General features: G+C 43.8%; 1 protein-coding gene across 1 annotated transcript in view; it reads right to left on the bottom strand.

The window, feature by feature from the left end:
* Positions 1–15,366, bottom strand: part of MEP1B (meprin A subunit beta) — a 40,278-nt gene extending 24,912 nt beyond the window's left edge. Inside the window, exons 1-6 of the mRNA XM_030549448.1 lie at positions 15,310–15,366; positions 12,687–12,705; positions 12,457–12,507; positions 12,316–12,359; positions 10,941–11,013; positions 10,103–10,220 (exon numbers count right to left, since the gene is read on the bottom strand). Coding sequence (XP_030405308.1) covers positions 10,103–10,220; positions 10,941–11,013; positions 12,316–12,359; positions 12,457–12,507; positions 12,687–12,705; positions 15,310–15,366 — 362 coding nt within the window. The remainder of the gene's footprint in view (positions 1–10,102; positions 10,221–10,940; positions 11,014–12,315; positions 12,360–12,456; positions 12,508–12,686; positions 12,706–15,309) is intronic.
* Between the last annotated feature and the right edge of the window lie 515 nt (positions 15,367–15,881).

The following is a 15,881-nucleotide window of genomic DNA, read 5'->3' as shown; positions in this document are numbered from 1 at the left end:
ACATTCTCAACGGCGAGGGACCTGACTGCCATGACAAAGTCGAGGCTGCCTCAACCCCTGGCACTGCTGGTGCGGGTAATACAGTCTATCGGCAAGCCTGCCTTGATAAGACCATCCTCTGTCGGCACAGCACAGTGGCACCGTTCATAATCACGATCCCGCAGATGGCCCAGGTCCGGTCGGTGCTCCCCACTCCGCTCGCAGTCCCGGCACCGTTCTCCTCCTCGGTACCGGTCGCGCTCACGGCACCGGTTGGTATCCCGTTTGCCAGCCCACTACTCTAGGCGCCGTTCTGGCTCCCAGCACTGCTCCAGGCACCGTGACTCTTGTATCCGCTCCCGACATCAAGCCTCGAGATCTTGGTCGACTTCCCGGCACCGCTCCGGTCGCAAGTCCCGATCTCGTCCCTGGGACTGGTATGCCTTCCGGTACCGGTCTCCGGTGCCGAATAGAGCAAGATCCGCCAGAGATAGAGACTCTGCCCAGGGCTGCTCCGCTCCCCCATGGCCATCCAGACACACTTCAGTGTTGTCCCACATGGACAGATATTATGCTCCGGACCACAATTCGGATGTGTCCACCGGGGTCTTTCAGGGGGCCTAGACCCAGAACCAAGGCCCACATCAGTGGTCCTTCTGGACACCTTGGGTGTACCACCAGGCCCAAGGTGCTCCAGTAGTCTCGTCTCGCTCTGCCCCATCAGAGCACCGAGTGCCAGAGGCTACAGCTAGCCGTCCCCCTCCGGCTGGTACAGAGGAAGCACTAGTCCATCCACCAGTCTCCCTGGTCCCACTGGAGCAGGTGGTGGCCCACGAGCATGAGGCCACACAGGACCCGCTCGTCCCCGGCATCTCCTCTTCTTCTTCTCTGGATGAGGCGGTGGCAGGAATATCCTCCTTGGGCCCTCCTCCAATTGACCTGAAAGCTCATCAGGATCTTCTCAGGAGGGTAGCACTCTATAGGAACCTCCAGGTGGAGGAGGTCCCAGAGGTAGAGGACCCGGTGGTGAGCATTCTGTCGGCGGATGCCCCCACAAGAGTGGCCCGACCATTTATCCGGCAATCCCCAGCCTCTATCCCTCCTGCGGCCACGGGAGTCGAGCGTAAATACATGGTACCCTCTAGGGGGTACGAGTATTGTATGTCCATCCTCCTCCCTGCTCCCTAGTCGTTCAATCCGTGAATGAGAGGGAGTGCCATGGCCAACAGGCACCAGCCCTGAAGTCGGAGGCTAGGCAATGGACCTGCTTGGCCAAAAAGTGTATTCGGCAGGTGCCCTACAGCTCCGGGTGGCAAATCAACAAGCCCTGCTCAGTAGATGCAGCTGATTCAGCAGCCAGGACTCTGGCCTCGGGCGTTGCCATGAGACGCATCTCATGGCTGCAGGTTTCCAACCTCCCACCGGAGCTGCAGTATACATTCAGGACTTGCCGTTTGATAGCAAAGGTCTTTTTTTAAAAAAGACTGACCCTAGACTGCAAAGCCTGAAGTCAATAGGGTCATAATGCTTTCTCTAGGCAAACATACACCGGTAACCCAAAGCAGGCCTTTCCGTCCCCAGCCTTACCTCCCATACTTTGTGCCTAGACACAGACAAGACTTGGGCAGGCGGCACAAACAAGGTGGGTGTAGATGACAGTCAGGATCAACCTCGTACCTCTTCAGGGACCCCTCTCAAAAGCAATTCCTCTTGCAAGAGGTGCAGACACTCCTTGCCATGGGAGCGATAGAGGAGGTACTAAAGGACGAAAAGGGCAAGGGGTTTTTACTCCCATTATTTCCTAATTCCCCAGTCAAAGGGAGGTCTCAGGCCTATGCTAGGCCTGCGAGGACTCAACAAGTTTATGATAAAGTTGAAGGTCCTCATGGTATCCCTGGGGACCATTATCCCATCCTTGGATCCTGGAGACTGGTATGCCGCCCTCGCTATGAAGGACACGTACTTTCACATCGCCATCTCTCCTCCGCACAGGAGGTACCTTCGCTTCGTAGCTGACCATCAGCACTTCCAGTTTACGGTCCTGCCTTTTGGCCTTTCTACGGCCCCAAGGGTATTTACAAAGGGTATGGCTGTAGTCGCCGCATATCTCCGCTGACGTCGGATACGCGTATTTCCATCCCTGGACTATTGGCTCATCCGAGGACCCTCCGAGACACAAGTCACCCAGCACGTGGGCATCATCAAGGACCTATTCACACGTCTAGGCCTGATGATCAATATGGAGAAATCCACTCTGGTTCCCACGCAGAGGTTAGACTTCATAGGAGCTACCCTGGGCTCCACTCTAGCCAAGGCCTCCTGACCATAGCTGTGGTTTCAGGCAATGGCAACATTCCGAGGTCTACAAAATTTCCCTACGACCTCGGCTCGCACTTGTCTCAGTCTCCTAGGTCACATGGCTGCCTGCACATTCGTGACTAAATACGCCAGACTCTGCCTCCGTCCTCTCCAAACGTGGCTCAACCCGGTATACCTCCCAGGCAGGGACCCAATAGACACAATAGTCACCATTCCCCCAAGCATTCTAGGCTCCCTAGATTGGTGGCTGACCCCCTCCCCGGTGTGTGTGAGGCGGCTGTTCCACCCACCTCTGCCCTCCATATCCCTGATGACAGACACATCATCTCTCAGCTGGGGTGCTCACCTTGGACGCCTTCGCATACAAGGCCTCCGGTCATCTCAGGAACTGGTGCTACACGGAAATGTCTGAGAGCTGAAAGCAGTCTGCCTGGCGTGCCAGGCATTCCAGCAACATCTACAAGGCCGTTGTGTCTCAGTGTTTACAGACAAAACAGTGGCCGTGTATTACATAAACAGGGAGGATCTAGATCTTCCCCCCCTTTGTCAGGAGACCATCCATCTCTCGGACTTTTGGCATAGCCCACTTGATAGACCTGGTAGCGTCCTTTCTCCCAGGGATTCAGAACACTCTAGCGGATCAATGGAGCAGGTCCTTCCTGTGCCACGAGTGGTCAATATGCCCGGATGTTATTCATTCGGTCTTCCAAAAGTGGGGATTTCCCCAAATAGACCTGTTCGCCTCCCGCGCGAACAGGAAATGCCAGATGTTCTGCTCCTTCCAGGGTCTTTCACCGGGGTCGATCTCGGATGCATTCCTAATGTCGTGGAAGAACCAGCTGCTTTATACCTTCTCACCATTCCCACAAGGTCCTGCTAAAGCTCCGCAGGGACAGAGCACACCTAATCATGATCGCTCCAGCGTGGCCCAGGCAACACTGGTACACCACGCTGCTAGACCTATCAATAGCCAACCCAATTACCCTGCCACTCCACCCAGACCTGATAACTCAGGTCCACAGCAGTCCTCGCCACCCAGACCTATAGGCCCTTTACCTCACAGCGTGGCTGATGCGTGGCTAAACCAGTCAGAGTTGCATTGCTCTGCTTTGGTACAAGAAGCACTCCTGCGTAGCAGGAAGCCTTCCACTAAGTCAACGTATCTGGCCAAGTGGAAGCGTTTCTTCTGTTGGTGAGGAATGCAGAATGTTACTCTTACTGAGGTCGCAATCCCTACCATCTTGGACGACCTCTGGTCTCTTAAGCAGCAGGGCCTGGCGATATTTTCATTGAGGATGCACTTTGCGGCCATCTCTACCTTCCACCAGGGGAGAGTGGCCGCTTTGTGTTCTTGCACCCTATGGTTACTAGATTTCTTAAGGGCATGGAACGCCTATATCCCCAAATACGCTGCCCTGCCCCTACTGGGGACCTCAACAGTCCTTCAGACAGTCCTTCAGACCTTCAACAGACTTATGTCTCCACCACTCGAGCCGTTGGCAACTTGCTCACTGCTATACCTGTCCTGGAAGACAGTTTCCTCGTAGCCATTACATCAGCCAGACAAGTCTCTGAGCTTCGAGCACTCATGGTGGACCCACCGTATACTGTCTTTCACAAGGGCAAGGTGCAGTTGCGACCACACCAGTGTTCCTCCCTAAAGTGGTATTGGCCTTCCATACCAAGCAGGACATCTTCTTTCTGGTCTTCTTCCCTAAGCCACACTCATCTCGATGGGAACAACGATTGCACTCCCTAGATGTCTGTAGGGAGCTCGCATTTTATGTTGAACAGACGAAGTCCTTTCGTAAACCACCCCAACTCTTGGTTGCAGTGGCCGACCGTATGAAGGGCCTCCCTGTCTCCTCCCAGAGAATCTCCTCTTGTGTGACGACGTGCATCCGGACTTGCTATGACTTGGCTGATGTTCCCTCGGGCCATCTCACCGCACATTCTACCAGGGCTCAGGCTTCATCGGCTGCCTTCCTGGCTCATGTACCCATCCGAGTAATATGTCGTGCAGCTACTTGGTCCTCGGTCCACACCTTTGCTTCACATTATGCTCTAGTTCAACAGTCTAGAGATGATGCAGCCTTTGCTTCAGCAGTCTTGCATGCTGCCACATCTCACTCCGACCCCACCGCCTAGGTAAGGCTTGGGAATCACCTCAGTGGAATGGATATGAGCAATCACTGGAAGAAGAAAAGATGGTTACTCACCTTTGTAACTGTTGTTCTTCGAGATGTGTTGCTATTATCCATTTCAAACCCACCCTCCTTCCCCACTGTCGGAATGGCCGGCAAGAAGGAACTGAGGGGTGGCTGGGTCGGCGGGGATATATATCCGGTGCCATAGCGGAGCCTAGCTGACCCACCAAGTGTTGCTAGGGTAAAAATCTTCCGATGAACATGCATGCGGCGTGCGCATACCTAACTGGAATGGATATGAGCAACACATCTCGAAGAACAACAGTTACAAAGGTGAGTAACCGTCTTTTTTTGCACCTCCACCACACTCTTCTCTGATCTACACTTTTCTTCAGGAATGTGCATGGTTACATCCATTTGAGATAGAGATATGGATGCTGCAGTAGCTGCCAGGTCACCTGCACTCTGACTAACTGGAAGATCAGGCATCTCCTCACCACTCACATCCTCACTGGGACTGGAAGGCTCACTGTGAACATTTGTGTCTATGTATCTCAGGAGAGCTCCTTCCTGCTTAGATAGAAAAGCTTCCTTTGCTTTCTTTCTTCTTCTGAATGCTGCCCCAGAGGGGTGTTTTCTTCTTTCACTAATGAATGCTGTTCTGTGCCAGCTATAGTGGCTCTCAACACTCAGTTGAAGGGGACAAATAAGCAGGCTGGTAGCAGGGTCTGAGTGAGGGAAGATATCAGCATCTTAAGGGCCTAACTGGCTCCTACTACTTCAACTGACTGCCTGTTCTCCTCAGGTGGGTTCAGGGAAGCAGCAGGAAACAGGAAGCTCCCTGAGAAGCTGGTGTTAATCAGTTTAGGCTCCTGGGGGTGCTACAGAGGTACATAAGAGGCTCCTCCTCCTCCTTTCTCTCTCTCTGCAGCTCCTGCTGCTTTCTGTTATTCGTCTCACCTTTTCTCCTGCCTGCCTGTTATGTCCCTTGTGCCCGCCTTCCTCCAGCACAGCACTCCACCATCTCTGTGCATCTAGAGCAGAGAGAATACATATGCACCAGCAGCAGACACAATTTTCTACACTCTGGGTCCTAGTGGCACCCCTTGCACACAGTCTGGCACCTGATGCGGCCACTGCAGTTTTCCTCGTGGTAAGGCCAGCCCTGAGTTTACCTGTGGAACTTGGCACCATTGGGTTAAAAAAACAAAAAAGATAAGTTCTTGGAGGAAAAGTCCATCTTGACTAAATGACCCCTATGCTCTGAGTGTTCTTAAGCCTCTGCTTGCTAGATGCTATGACTGGATGACAGGGGGTCACTTGATAACTGCCTGTTCTTTTCATTCCCTCTGGGGCACCTGGCATTGGCCACTGTTGGAAGACAGGATGCTGGGCTAGATGGACCATTGGTCTGAGCCAGTATGGCCAGTCTTATGAGCTTACACAGAGCTGTTCTTCAGGTCAGCAGTAGTCCAGCTTCCTGGCAATGTGCCGCAACCTTTACCTAAAGAGAACACATTTACCTAAAGAGAGCAGGTAGTTCCTCAGTCATCAAGTTTTTGATTTCTGTTGTGACATTGCTAACAAGAGTGTGAAGTGTGACGATCGTTTGTGATGTGGAGACATTTCCATTAAGAACTGACTGAGACCATAAACTCATTTCACACACAATAGCAATCAGATGGTAACAATTTTATTTTGTTACTGATGTCATTTGAATTTAAAAAGACAACCTAGACATTAAAATACTCCATATCCCATTATTAATCTTCTAAAACACCTACTTCCCCACCTCTCAATGCATCCTTTATAGAGGCAAGCAAATCAGATACATGTATGTAAAGGAGAAGGTGATTTATCAAATCTTTTCTGGGGTGATAAAGTTTTATGGATCTGTTTGTCATCCGCATGAATTTTACGCTGCTGCCCAAACTACACCCTTTAGACTAGGGTTATTTAATCTACAGACATAGGAGACTTGACTGTAACAATCAAAGTTATGTAGGACAGAGTGAAAAGTGATCAGTTCTTGTCTTTTTTTACCCCATCCTATAACAACAAAACATGGGCACATGTTTTCCTGGAAAACAAAAGGGTAGTAAGGATGGAACCAATTTGAAAAAGTACCTGTTGAAACTTGCTAGCCAAGAGGCTATAAAGTCATATCCTTTAGCTGCATTTTTTAAAGTTTATGACTATTAATAAATTTTACTGATAAGCTAGTCAAGATGATAAGGATAATGAAACTAACTGTGTAAGCATATAAGGAAGGAATTTCTCCTTAAGCATGGCATTGTATAACTTAGCAATGAAGGCTAGATACATTACCAGACTAGATGGGCCAATGCTTTTGTTTGCTATGGCAAATTCACCTCTAACAGAGGTACAAAAAGGAACATAATGATGATTGAATGTCTAACATAGTGAATGCCAGTGAAAATGAGGTAGGATCTGAGTCTAAAATAGGAGAAGAACAACTCAAAAATTACTTAGACAAGTTAGATGTCTTCAAATCACCAGGGCCTGATGAAATACATCCTAGAATATTCAAGGAGCTGACTGAAGAGTCATGGAAGACAGGAGAGACATTCCAGAAGACTGAAAAAGGACAAATATAGTGCTCATCTATAAAAAGGAAAATCAGGACAACCTGGGGAATTACAGACCAGTCAGCTTGACTTCTGTACCCGGAAAGATAATGGAACAAATAATTAAACAATCAATTTGCAAACACCTAGAAGATAATAAGGGGATAAATAACAGTCGGCATGGATTTTTCAAGAACAAATTTTTGTCAAACCAACCTGATAGCTTTCTTTGACAGAGTAACAAGCCTTGTGGATAGGGCGGAAGCAGTAGATGTGGTATATCTTAACTTTGGTAAAGCTTTTGGTACTGTCTTGCATGACTATCTCATAAACAAACTAGAGAAATATAACCTAGATGGAGCTACTATAAGGTAGGTGCATAAATGGTTGGAAAATCGTTCCCAGAGAGTAATTATCAGTGGTTCACAATCATGCTGGAAGGGCATAATGAGTGAAGTACTGCAGAGATCGGTTCTGGGTCCTGTTCTGTTCAATATCTTCATCAATTATTTAAATAATGGCATAGAGAGTACACTTATAAAGTTTGAGGATGATACCAAGCTAGGAGGGGTTGCAAGTGCTTTGGAGAATAGGACTAAAATTCAAAATGATCTGGACGAACTGGAGAAATGGTCTGAAGGAAATAGGATGAAATTCAATAAGAACAAATGCAAAGTACTCCACTTAGGAAGGAACAATTAGTTGTGCACATACAAAATGGGAAATGACTGCCTAGGAAAGTGTACTGTGGAAAGGGATCTGCGGGTCATAGTGGATCACAAGCTAAAGATGAGTCAACAGTGTAACGCTGTTGCAGAAAAAGAAACCATCATTCTGGGATGTATTAGCAGGAGTATTGTAAGCAAGATATGAGAAGTAATTCTTCTGCTGTACTCTACACTGATTAGGCCTCAACTGGAGTATTGTGTCCAGTTCTGGAGAGGACGGAGGCAGAGTCTGGCGTATTTAGTCACCACATTTCAGGAAAGATGTGGACAAATTGGAGAAAGTCCAGAAAAGAGCAACAAAAATTATCAAAAGTCTAGAAAACATGACCTATGAAGGAAGATTTGAAAAAATTGGGTTTGTTTAGTCTGGAGAAGAGAAGACTGAGAGGGGACATGATAACAGTTTTCAGGTAAATAAAAGGTTGTTACAAGGAGGAGGGAGAAAAATTGTTCTTAATCTCTGAGGATAGGACAAGAAGCAATAGGCTTAAATTGCAGCAAGGGCGGTTTAGGTTGGACATTAGGAAAAACTTCCTAACTGTCAGAGTACTTAAGAACTGGAATAAATGGCCAAAGGAGGTTGTGGAATCTCCATCATTGGGGATTTTTAAGAGCAGGTTGAACAAACACCTGTCAGGGGTGGTCTAGATAATATTTAGTTCTGCCTTGAGTGCAAGGGACTAGACTAGATGACCTCTTGAGGTCCCTTCCAGTTCTATGATTCTATGATGATGATGAGGTTTATTAAACACCATTGGCTAAATCTTGCAATTCTTGCTGTTGAAGTCAGTGGGAGTTCAGAAGTCTAGGATTTAGCCCTATATGGTCTTTTTGATCTGGCTGCTAAAATACCTGGATTTATTAACATGGAAAATTCATAAGTCTAGGACCATAGATTCATAGGTTAGGTTCAGCCTTTCAATGCCTAATGTTTAGATGTTCTGCCAGCTAGGTGCCAAGAATAGGATCCACCCAAGCCCAGCATGGTACTGAGTGGGGAGCCACCTAAACTAACAAGCAGAAAATGAAGAGGAGAGGAATAGTTGGCCTAAGCCCCACTCCTCAAAAGGAGGTAGACATCTAAAATAATACCTGTTCCACTTTGTATCAATAGTCATTAGAACAGGGCCTGGAACTTGGACCTCACACGTCCCAGGTGGGATGGGTAGTTCCAAGAGTCATTATCATTGTCTCTCTGGCCCAATGCCTTAAGTATTTCATACAAGCTGGAAGAGATTCAACAGGAAAGACTGAGAGACAGGCATCTCTGAATACTTTTTAGTGCAGTGGTTAGGGCAGTCACCTGTCAGGTGGGACACCTGACTTCAGATTCCTGCTCCACATCAGACAGAGGTGGGATTTGAACCTGACTCTCCCCACTCCTAGGTGCATGTGCTAACCATTGGGCTAAAAGTTACAAGGAGGTGGCACGACCACCACTGATAGCATTTCATGTGAAGCCCGATCTACTAGTCATACTCTCAATATGCCTACTGGAATGGGCCCCACAAGGAAGATAGATGGGGCAATGCCTAGTCTGAAGATCTTACTGGGGCATGGATGTGAGCTGGGTATGAGGACTGAAGTGGCTGTGGGCTTGTCCAGTGGCTGAAATTTAGATAACTACAGGGTTAGGTGGCAGATGAGTGGAGGTTTTGAGGCTCTATATTTCGGAGTTACATGCCTAAATCCCTTTCTGGTTCTAGCCCATAGCATTCAGATCACACTTGCACCTTGGTGGTTTACAATTAGTACACAGGTCTATAAAGTAAAATATTTATAGTGACCAATAGCCTGGGGCTGACTTTGTATCATTTTCCAGGCTCAGGTTGGAGTCAAAACAACCCTGCTATGTCACTATCTATATGTAATTCCCTTTATTATGGTTGGAAAAATTGCAGTCCTGCAGTCTAGGCTATGGCATTTCCACTGTGGGGATTTTTTTTATAAGGCAAATTTAGCATGAGAACATGAGAATAGAACTTCATATGCCCAAAGACCAAACAAGAAAAAATGATTTGATCAAATAGCTTGATTTACAGTGAAAGGTAAGGTACCATGTCTGTTAAGGATTCAGTTCTGTACTCAGTTGCATTGGTACAACTTCCATTGGGTCCTAGAATGTTTGAAAACAAGTATGATAAGGGAAAACTTAACCTTTACCAAGTTCATACCAGGTTTTGGACTATTATAGTTTCCAACGTGTAAAATCTGAGAATGACTATGTTGACATAAAGAATTTTATTCAGTTCCCTGGTTTTGGAGAACATACTAATTAGCGCACATAAAAACTGGCCATATAGCCAAATGGAATGAGAATTTGTCACATTTTTCCTCTTACCCACTGCCCTTGAACACTGATATATAATTTTTTTCTCCTTCCCAAGGTTTGAAGTCGATACAGGTTTTTAAGCGATACCGTTCAAATGCTTTGAGGATAAGTCCTTTAGCATTCATTTCTGTAAGGGAAACAAATAGAATTGTTATAAATATAAAGCCAAATCCTGAGGTCCTTGCTGTGATTTTATAGACCTCACTCTGACAAGCGCTATTAAAATCTTGGAGTTTTGATATATTAAGGATTGAGCAAAAATTCAGTAAAGGTCTAAGAATCTAGACTGCTGGAAAATTGGATTCTACCTTTGTTTTGTTTAAACATAATACAATACGTTTCATGTGGGATTTTCATGTATACAATATAAGATGATGAGTACATGATGCTTGATCCTGACAGTTGCTGAGTGCTCTCAACTGCTACTGACTTCAGTAGAGTTTATAGGACCAAGGACTGAATAAAAACAGAGTAAAAACCTCAGATTCACCCAGAGCAAGTAAAGAGTTATAAACACCTCAGTGGCATTGTTCAGATCCTTGAATGCTAGCAATACATCTGGGTCATCTCCTCTAGGAGACTTGTTTGGCTTAAACTGGTTAATCTTCCCCTTCATCTATTCATATCCAAACTTTTGGTGCCTCTGGACTGTGCAAATGGAAAGGTGAGATTCACTAAATTAAAAAGATCCCCAAGAAAGTTTTTCTTTCTTTTCACTTAATGCAGTGTCATACCCGAGGCAGATGACTTTAAAAACAAACTTGTATTTAAAACTAGTGCAACTTTTCAACCAAAGCAGACACTATTATATCTATTTATTTATTTATTTCAAAGGCAAATACGGTACCCAGGCTATCCTCAAGGACATATGGGATGGTGAGGGGCCACCGATAGTTGTCACCAATAATGGAGTTTCGTTCCTGTATTTGAGAAGAAAAATAAATGTAAAGAGTTCAGTAAGGGATGACATAGGAGTAGGTAGTAAAAAGAAAATTTAGTAGCTCTAACCTGCTACCTCTAACCATAGGTACCGACTTTGAGTGCTCGCACCCATGGAAAAAAAATGGTGGGTACTGGGCACCCACTGGCAGCTCCCTTATCAGTGCCTCCTGCTCCCCCCAGCGCCTCCTGCTCACTGTCATCAGCTGTTCCACGGTGTACAAGTGGTGCTGTGTGGATGGAGGAGCGAGGTTGGAGTGTGCTCGGGGGATGGAGCAGAATGGGGCAAGGCAGGGGCGAGAAGAGGCGAGGTGGGGATGAGATCTTGGGGGAAGAGGTGGAGTGGGGGTGAGGCCTTTTAGAACATTAGAAAGTCAATGCCTATGCTAGAGACTTCCCAGGACCAGAGTTTCAAATCCCAGCAGGGTCAGCTAAATCCTAAATTCCTTGCTGTTTATGAGGGTCTATCTTTCAGTATATCATTATAATATAAAGTCCTATCTACTCTGCCTGAAAATTAACAATCCTATGACTTTTTTCATAAGTGTAGGAATTTGTTCCAGTGGCCTTGACTAAAACTTTCCTTACTGTCACTGATGTACCATGTGCAGATTGATTTCCATCCTCCATCCCAGAAGTAATTCAGCAGTGACTAATAATCATCTGCCATTGAATTAGATGGCAACATTGCTATTGACTTCAAAGGAATTAGGCTAAAGTAGATTGTCAGGCATTCCCACTGGGATTCTTTGAGATATAATGCATTATATAATGCAGTGATTTTTTTGAGGTCAATAGGGATACTAGAAGGATGTTCTAAGATGAGATGCTAATCAAGGACCTAAACTTGAATGAGGAGCCAACTCACATGAGGAGGAAGGGTATGCAGGGAAGAGTCTGAGGTTTCATACACTGACAAATATTTTGCAGAATTGCAGATAAAGTAAGGATATCTCAAGCACACCTGTCTATATGTGATTAATGCCAATACTCTTTAAACTACAAGTCTAAATCATAGTAAGGGAAATAAGAAGTTTATTACATTGATCTAATGGCTGAACTGATTTTTATTCTAGTTAATGCTTCTGTAAATGTACGTGACTCATTAATTATCTATGACATTTTGTACAAATACATTCCCAAATTATTTCAATTTATTGTTACATAAACAACATTTATGGCTAGTTCAAGCTGGATGGTCTGAGCATGTTCAGATCAGCCGTGCTTTATATTACGTAAGTCAATGACATATTTCTGGTTTTATATTTTATGTTTGAACTCACCCTGTCAAGTTTGATATCTCCCTCAAAAAGGTTCAGTCCTAAAGCTAAAAAGTAAACGCTGATTAACATTCAGACATTGTACTGATCTCTCACTGTTACAATGAAACTTTCAAAATATGAAAAAGAAAATTAAAAAATAACCTTCATTGATATCCAAGATATCTTGATCACTTCCACCATCTACATCTACTTCTGAAAAACAAGAGACAAGTGAGACAGGACAATTAGTCTTTGCTATTATCTTTATGAAGTGTGAAAATTAATGTAATAACAATAATAGTAATTATAAATCTGTCCCTGCTGTGTTTATGAGCAGCTGTTTTTGTTGGCTGCCTTCAGTGCACTCATACAGAACTCTAAACAGAACTCACCAAATGACTCTGGAGTAGGCTAGCAAGGGAGAAAAAAAGAGAGAGATTATCAGGATACACAAAATGAAATCCTATGAAATTATTCTTTTAATAATATTGCAGATCCAGCTTGAGCTCAACTAACAGCATTTATTGCTGGCCACTTTGAGTATGTGTTTATAGGCTACAATCAGGTTGCACTTGGAACCATTTGGCTGTTTGTGTGTGTGCATGTACTCAGATGTTCCAGTACAGAGTATAGACTAGATAAGCCAAGTGATCCTTTTCAGCCCAATCTTCCCTGATTCTATAATGTCAATAGCCCTCCATTAAGTACTAAAGTTTTATGGCATTTATGTGCAACAATCTCATAAATCTACCTTTAAAAAAAATGTTATTCCATAGTACAATGTCTAACAGATACATGTATACCATGGGAATGATGCCAAAGATTTTTACAGCCTCTGTCTACTTTTGAAAAATCCGATCTTGTCAACTCTTACACATGTAGCCCTCACTTATATGGGTAAAGACTACCCATACACAAGTAAGGCTACAGCCCAGCTTGCATAGAATACATAGTTGTCATCCTGTTCATATTCCTAGGCTTATTTCATTTTCTTTTACATGGAGGCTGATCCAATGTCCACTGAAGTCAGTAGGAGACTTTCTAGTGTCTTCAATGGGCTTCAGATCAGGCTCTTAAATGGCCAAATCAGAGCAGTTTCACTGAGAGGAGTAAATGAGCGCAAGGTGAGGATGAATGTAGGGAAATAAAAAAAAACCAACCCCTACTAATAAGAAGTGTTCCATGTATTGGTTTAGAGGCCAGAGACTGGTAATGAAAGAGTGTAATTTGCAGCTGAACTGAATACACAGAGAAGCCAATTTATTTCCAAAGAGCAAAAAAGTTTCATAATTCAATTAATGGTTATCTGGTTTGGAAGTAGTTAATAATTGCCTTGATAGTTAATCTGACGAAAATTAATCCCCCAAGAATGATTTAATTAATATTGTCAGTTTCATGATGGTTTATCCAAAAATTTCTCTAAACATAAAATAATAAAAAAAAAGCTTTAGCCAACGTGCTGAATACCTTTAGTACCATTAATGAAAGGTAAAGCATTTCTGTGGTCACTATGATTACAATCACAATGCCTCCAGGCTTCAAAATCCATTATGCAAGCAACACATATATCACAAAGCTAATTTTTTTTCAGTCCCCGGACAAGGGTTTTCCAGCTGCATCAAAACCTTCATAAGTAGAACCATAAAACAATTTAATTGATTCCAACCTATACACTCCTGGTGAGTAAGAAAAAGCATGAGTGTGAGATTATTTAAATACCAAATTATTTCTAATTCCTCATGTAATCAAATCCAGCCCAGCTCAGTAGTGACTGAAAACTGTCAGCAACTGATGGCTTCAGTGTTGGAGTTGGTGATTTCCTGCTAGATAGCGTCTAATCCTTACTCATGACTATGGAATCCAACAAGTCCCAGTGAGATTACTTATTTTAGTGGGAATACTTGTGCGTGTAAAGATTACTCAGGGGAGCACCAGCTGCAGGATCCAGCTGCAGGTGTCCATAGCCTCAAAGCCAAAACAATTTACCAGAATGCCAGCACCTACTATTTTAGGAATAGCTACAATTTTGTACATTTATAACAAATTCACAATTAAGAATAACACTGCCAGCTAACACTAATTAAGGGTGTGTCAAGGAGAAATCCAGTTAGTCCACTGAATTACTATTTTAAAATCTACCCGGCAGACATTTCCTCATTTCCGAATAATTTACCGTTTGAGTTAATTCAGCCTAACTATGGGAAACACTTTGAGGCACGTGAATGATGTTACCTACATTAAAATGTAAGGCACCCATATTCGGCCACCTTAACTCATATTAAGTAATATATTGCTCCATGAGTTGTCCCAGTGATATCGACATGAGAAAAGGTACCAGATCCTGGCGAAGTAATAGCAGTGTAATCAAACTCCACTTCCATTCACACAGTGTTTGTCTGACCCACAGATTCAGAATATTGTGTGCTCCAAATTCTTGTAAATCACACTGAGTCTTATGCACAGAAGTGGGAAAATACTACATTTCTCTGGAAAAACATAAGGCAGTATACAGTTTCAAAGTTGCTATTGTTGAACGTTGTCATAAAATAGCTCACCACAGGTTGGGGAAGCTGCTAGTACAGCCAAAGAAAAGCATGTCCAGCTTGACTAAGAGGGCATTCGCTTCATTGACATATTTATTATATTAAACAAAATACTTGATATGACTATCTGTATTCCAAATAGTAGAATAGATGATACCACTTACCCTTGTCCTAGTGCTAGACTATTTATGTAGCCAAAATTACTATAGAAAAATCAGTGGTAGTTCTGCCTGAGTAAGAAGTGTAGGATCAGGCCTTCTAGATATAGAGCTGGACTGATTATAAGTAGCAACAATAAGAAATCTACTCAGAAAACAAAATGTTCTGTGTTCCTCCTCGATGTTCTTAACAATTGGAGAGAAACTGTCATTTGCAGGAACTATATGCATCAGTTTTTCTTTTTTTTTTTTTTACAAGCTTGTCATGATATATATTACACTTCAAAATGTAAAGATTGTCTTTGTTTTCTTACCAGACCACAGCCAACCTGAAGAAGACACCAAGTCAGGAGCAAAGGCATAGACAACATACCCATCTTGCTTTACTCTGCGAAAGGTTATGGACTCAATTTCAGAGCAACTTTCTAATTAAGGACGTCAATTTAACACTTCAGAACCTTTGCCCTGGTATCTGTAGTTAGTGGTTTTGTATCTTTATCTTAAATTGTCCAGTGAGTAAAGTCTATTTCTTTTATCAGATTTATTACCACCATACAGATCATTAATGCATATTTTACAAGTAATTTTTCCTTATGAAAAATAAGACTAATAATACTTAGCATTTAATTTTGGAAACTAATCACAAGACTTTTGTGAGGCAGAGAAATTATTATTAATATATCTATTTTACAGAAAGGGAAACTCAGAGAGAAAGTTTGTGACTTTCCTAAGGCCATATAAGAGGATTAGTCAGAGCCAATACTCAAAGTTGAGACCATGCTTCTCTATATAATGCCTTTCTCTAACTTGAAGTACTGCATTTGTCAGTAAGTTGAATCATGGTATCCTGCTGGATCATTTACAAGTTTCCTCAGATTGAATTTGT

The sequence above is a fragment of the Gopherus evgoodei genome, chromosome 2 (assembly GCF_007399415.2).
Source record: "Gopherus evgoodei ecotype Sinaloan lineage chromosome 2, rGopEvg1_v1.p, whole genome shotgun sequence".
NCBI classification, from domain to species: Eukaryota; Metazoa; Chordata; order Testudines; family Testudinidae; genus Gopherus; species Gopherus evgoodei.
This window is presented reverse-complemented; position numbering and strand designations above follow the sequence as displayed.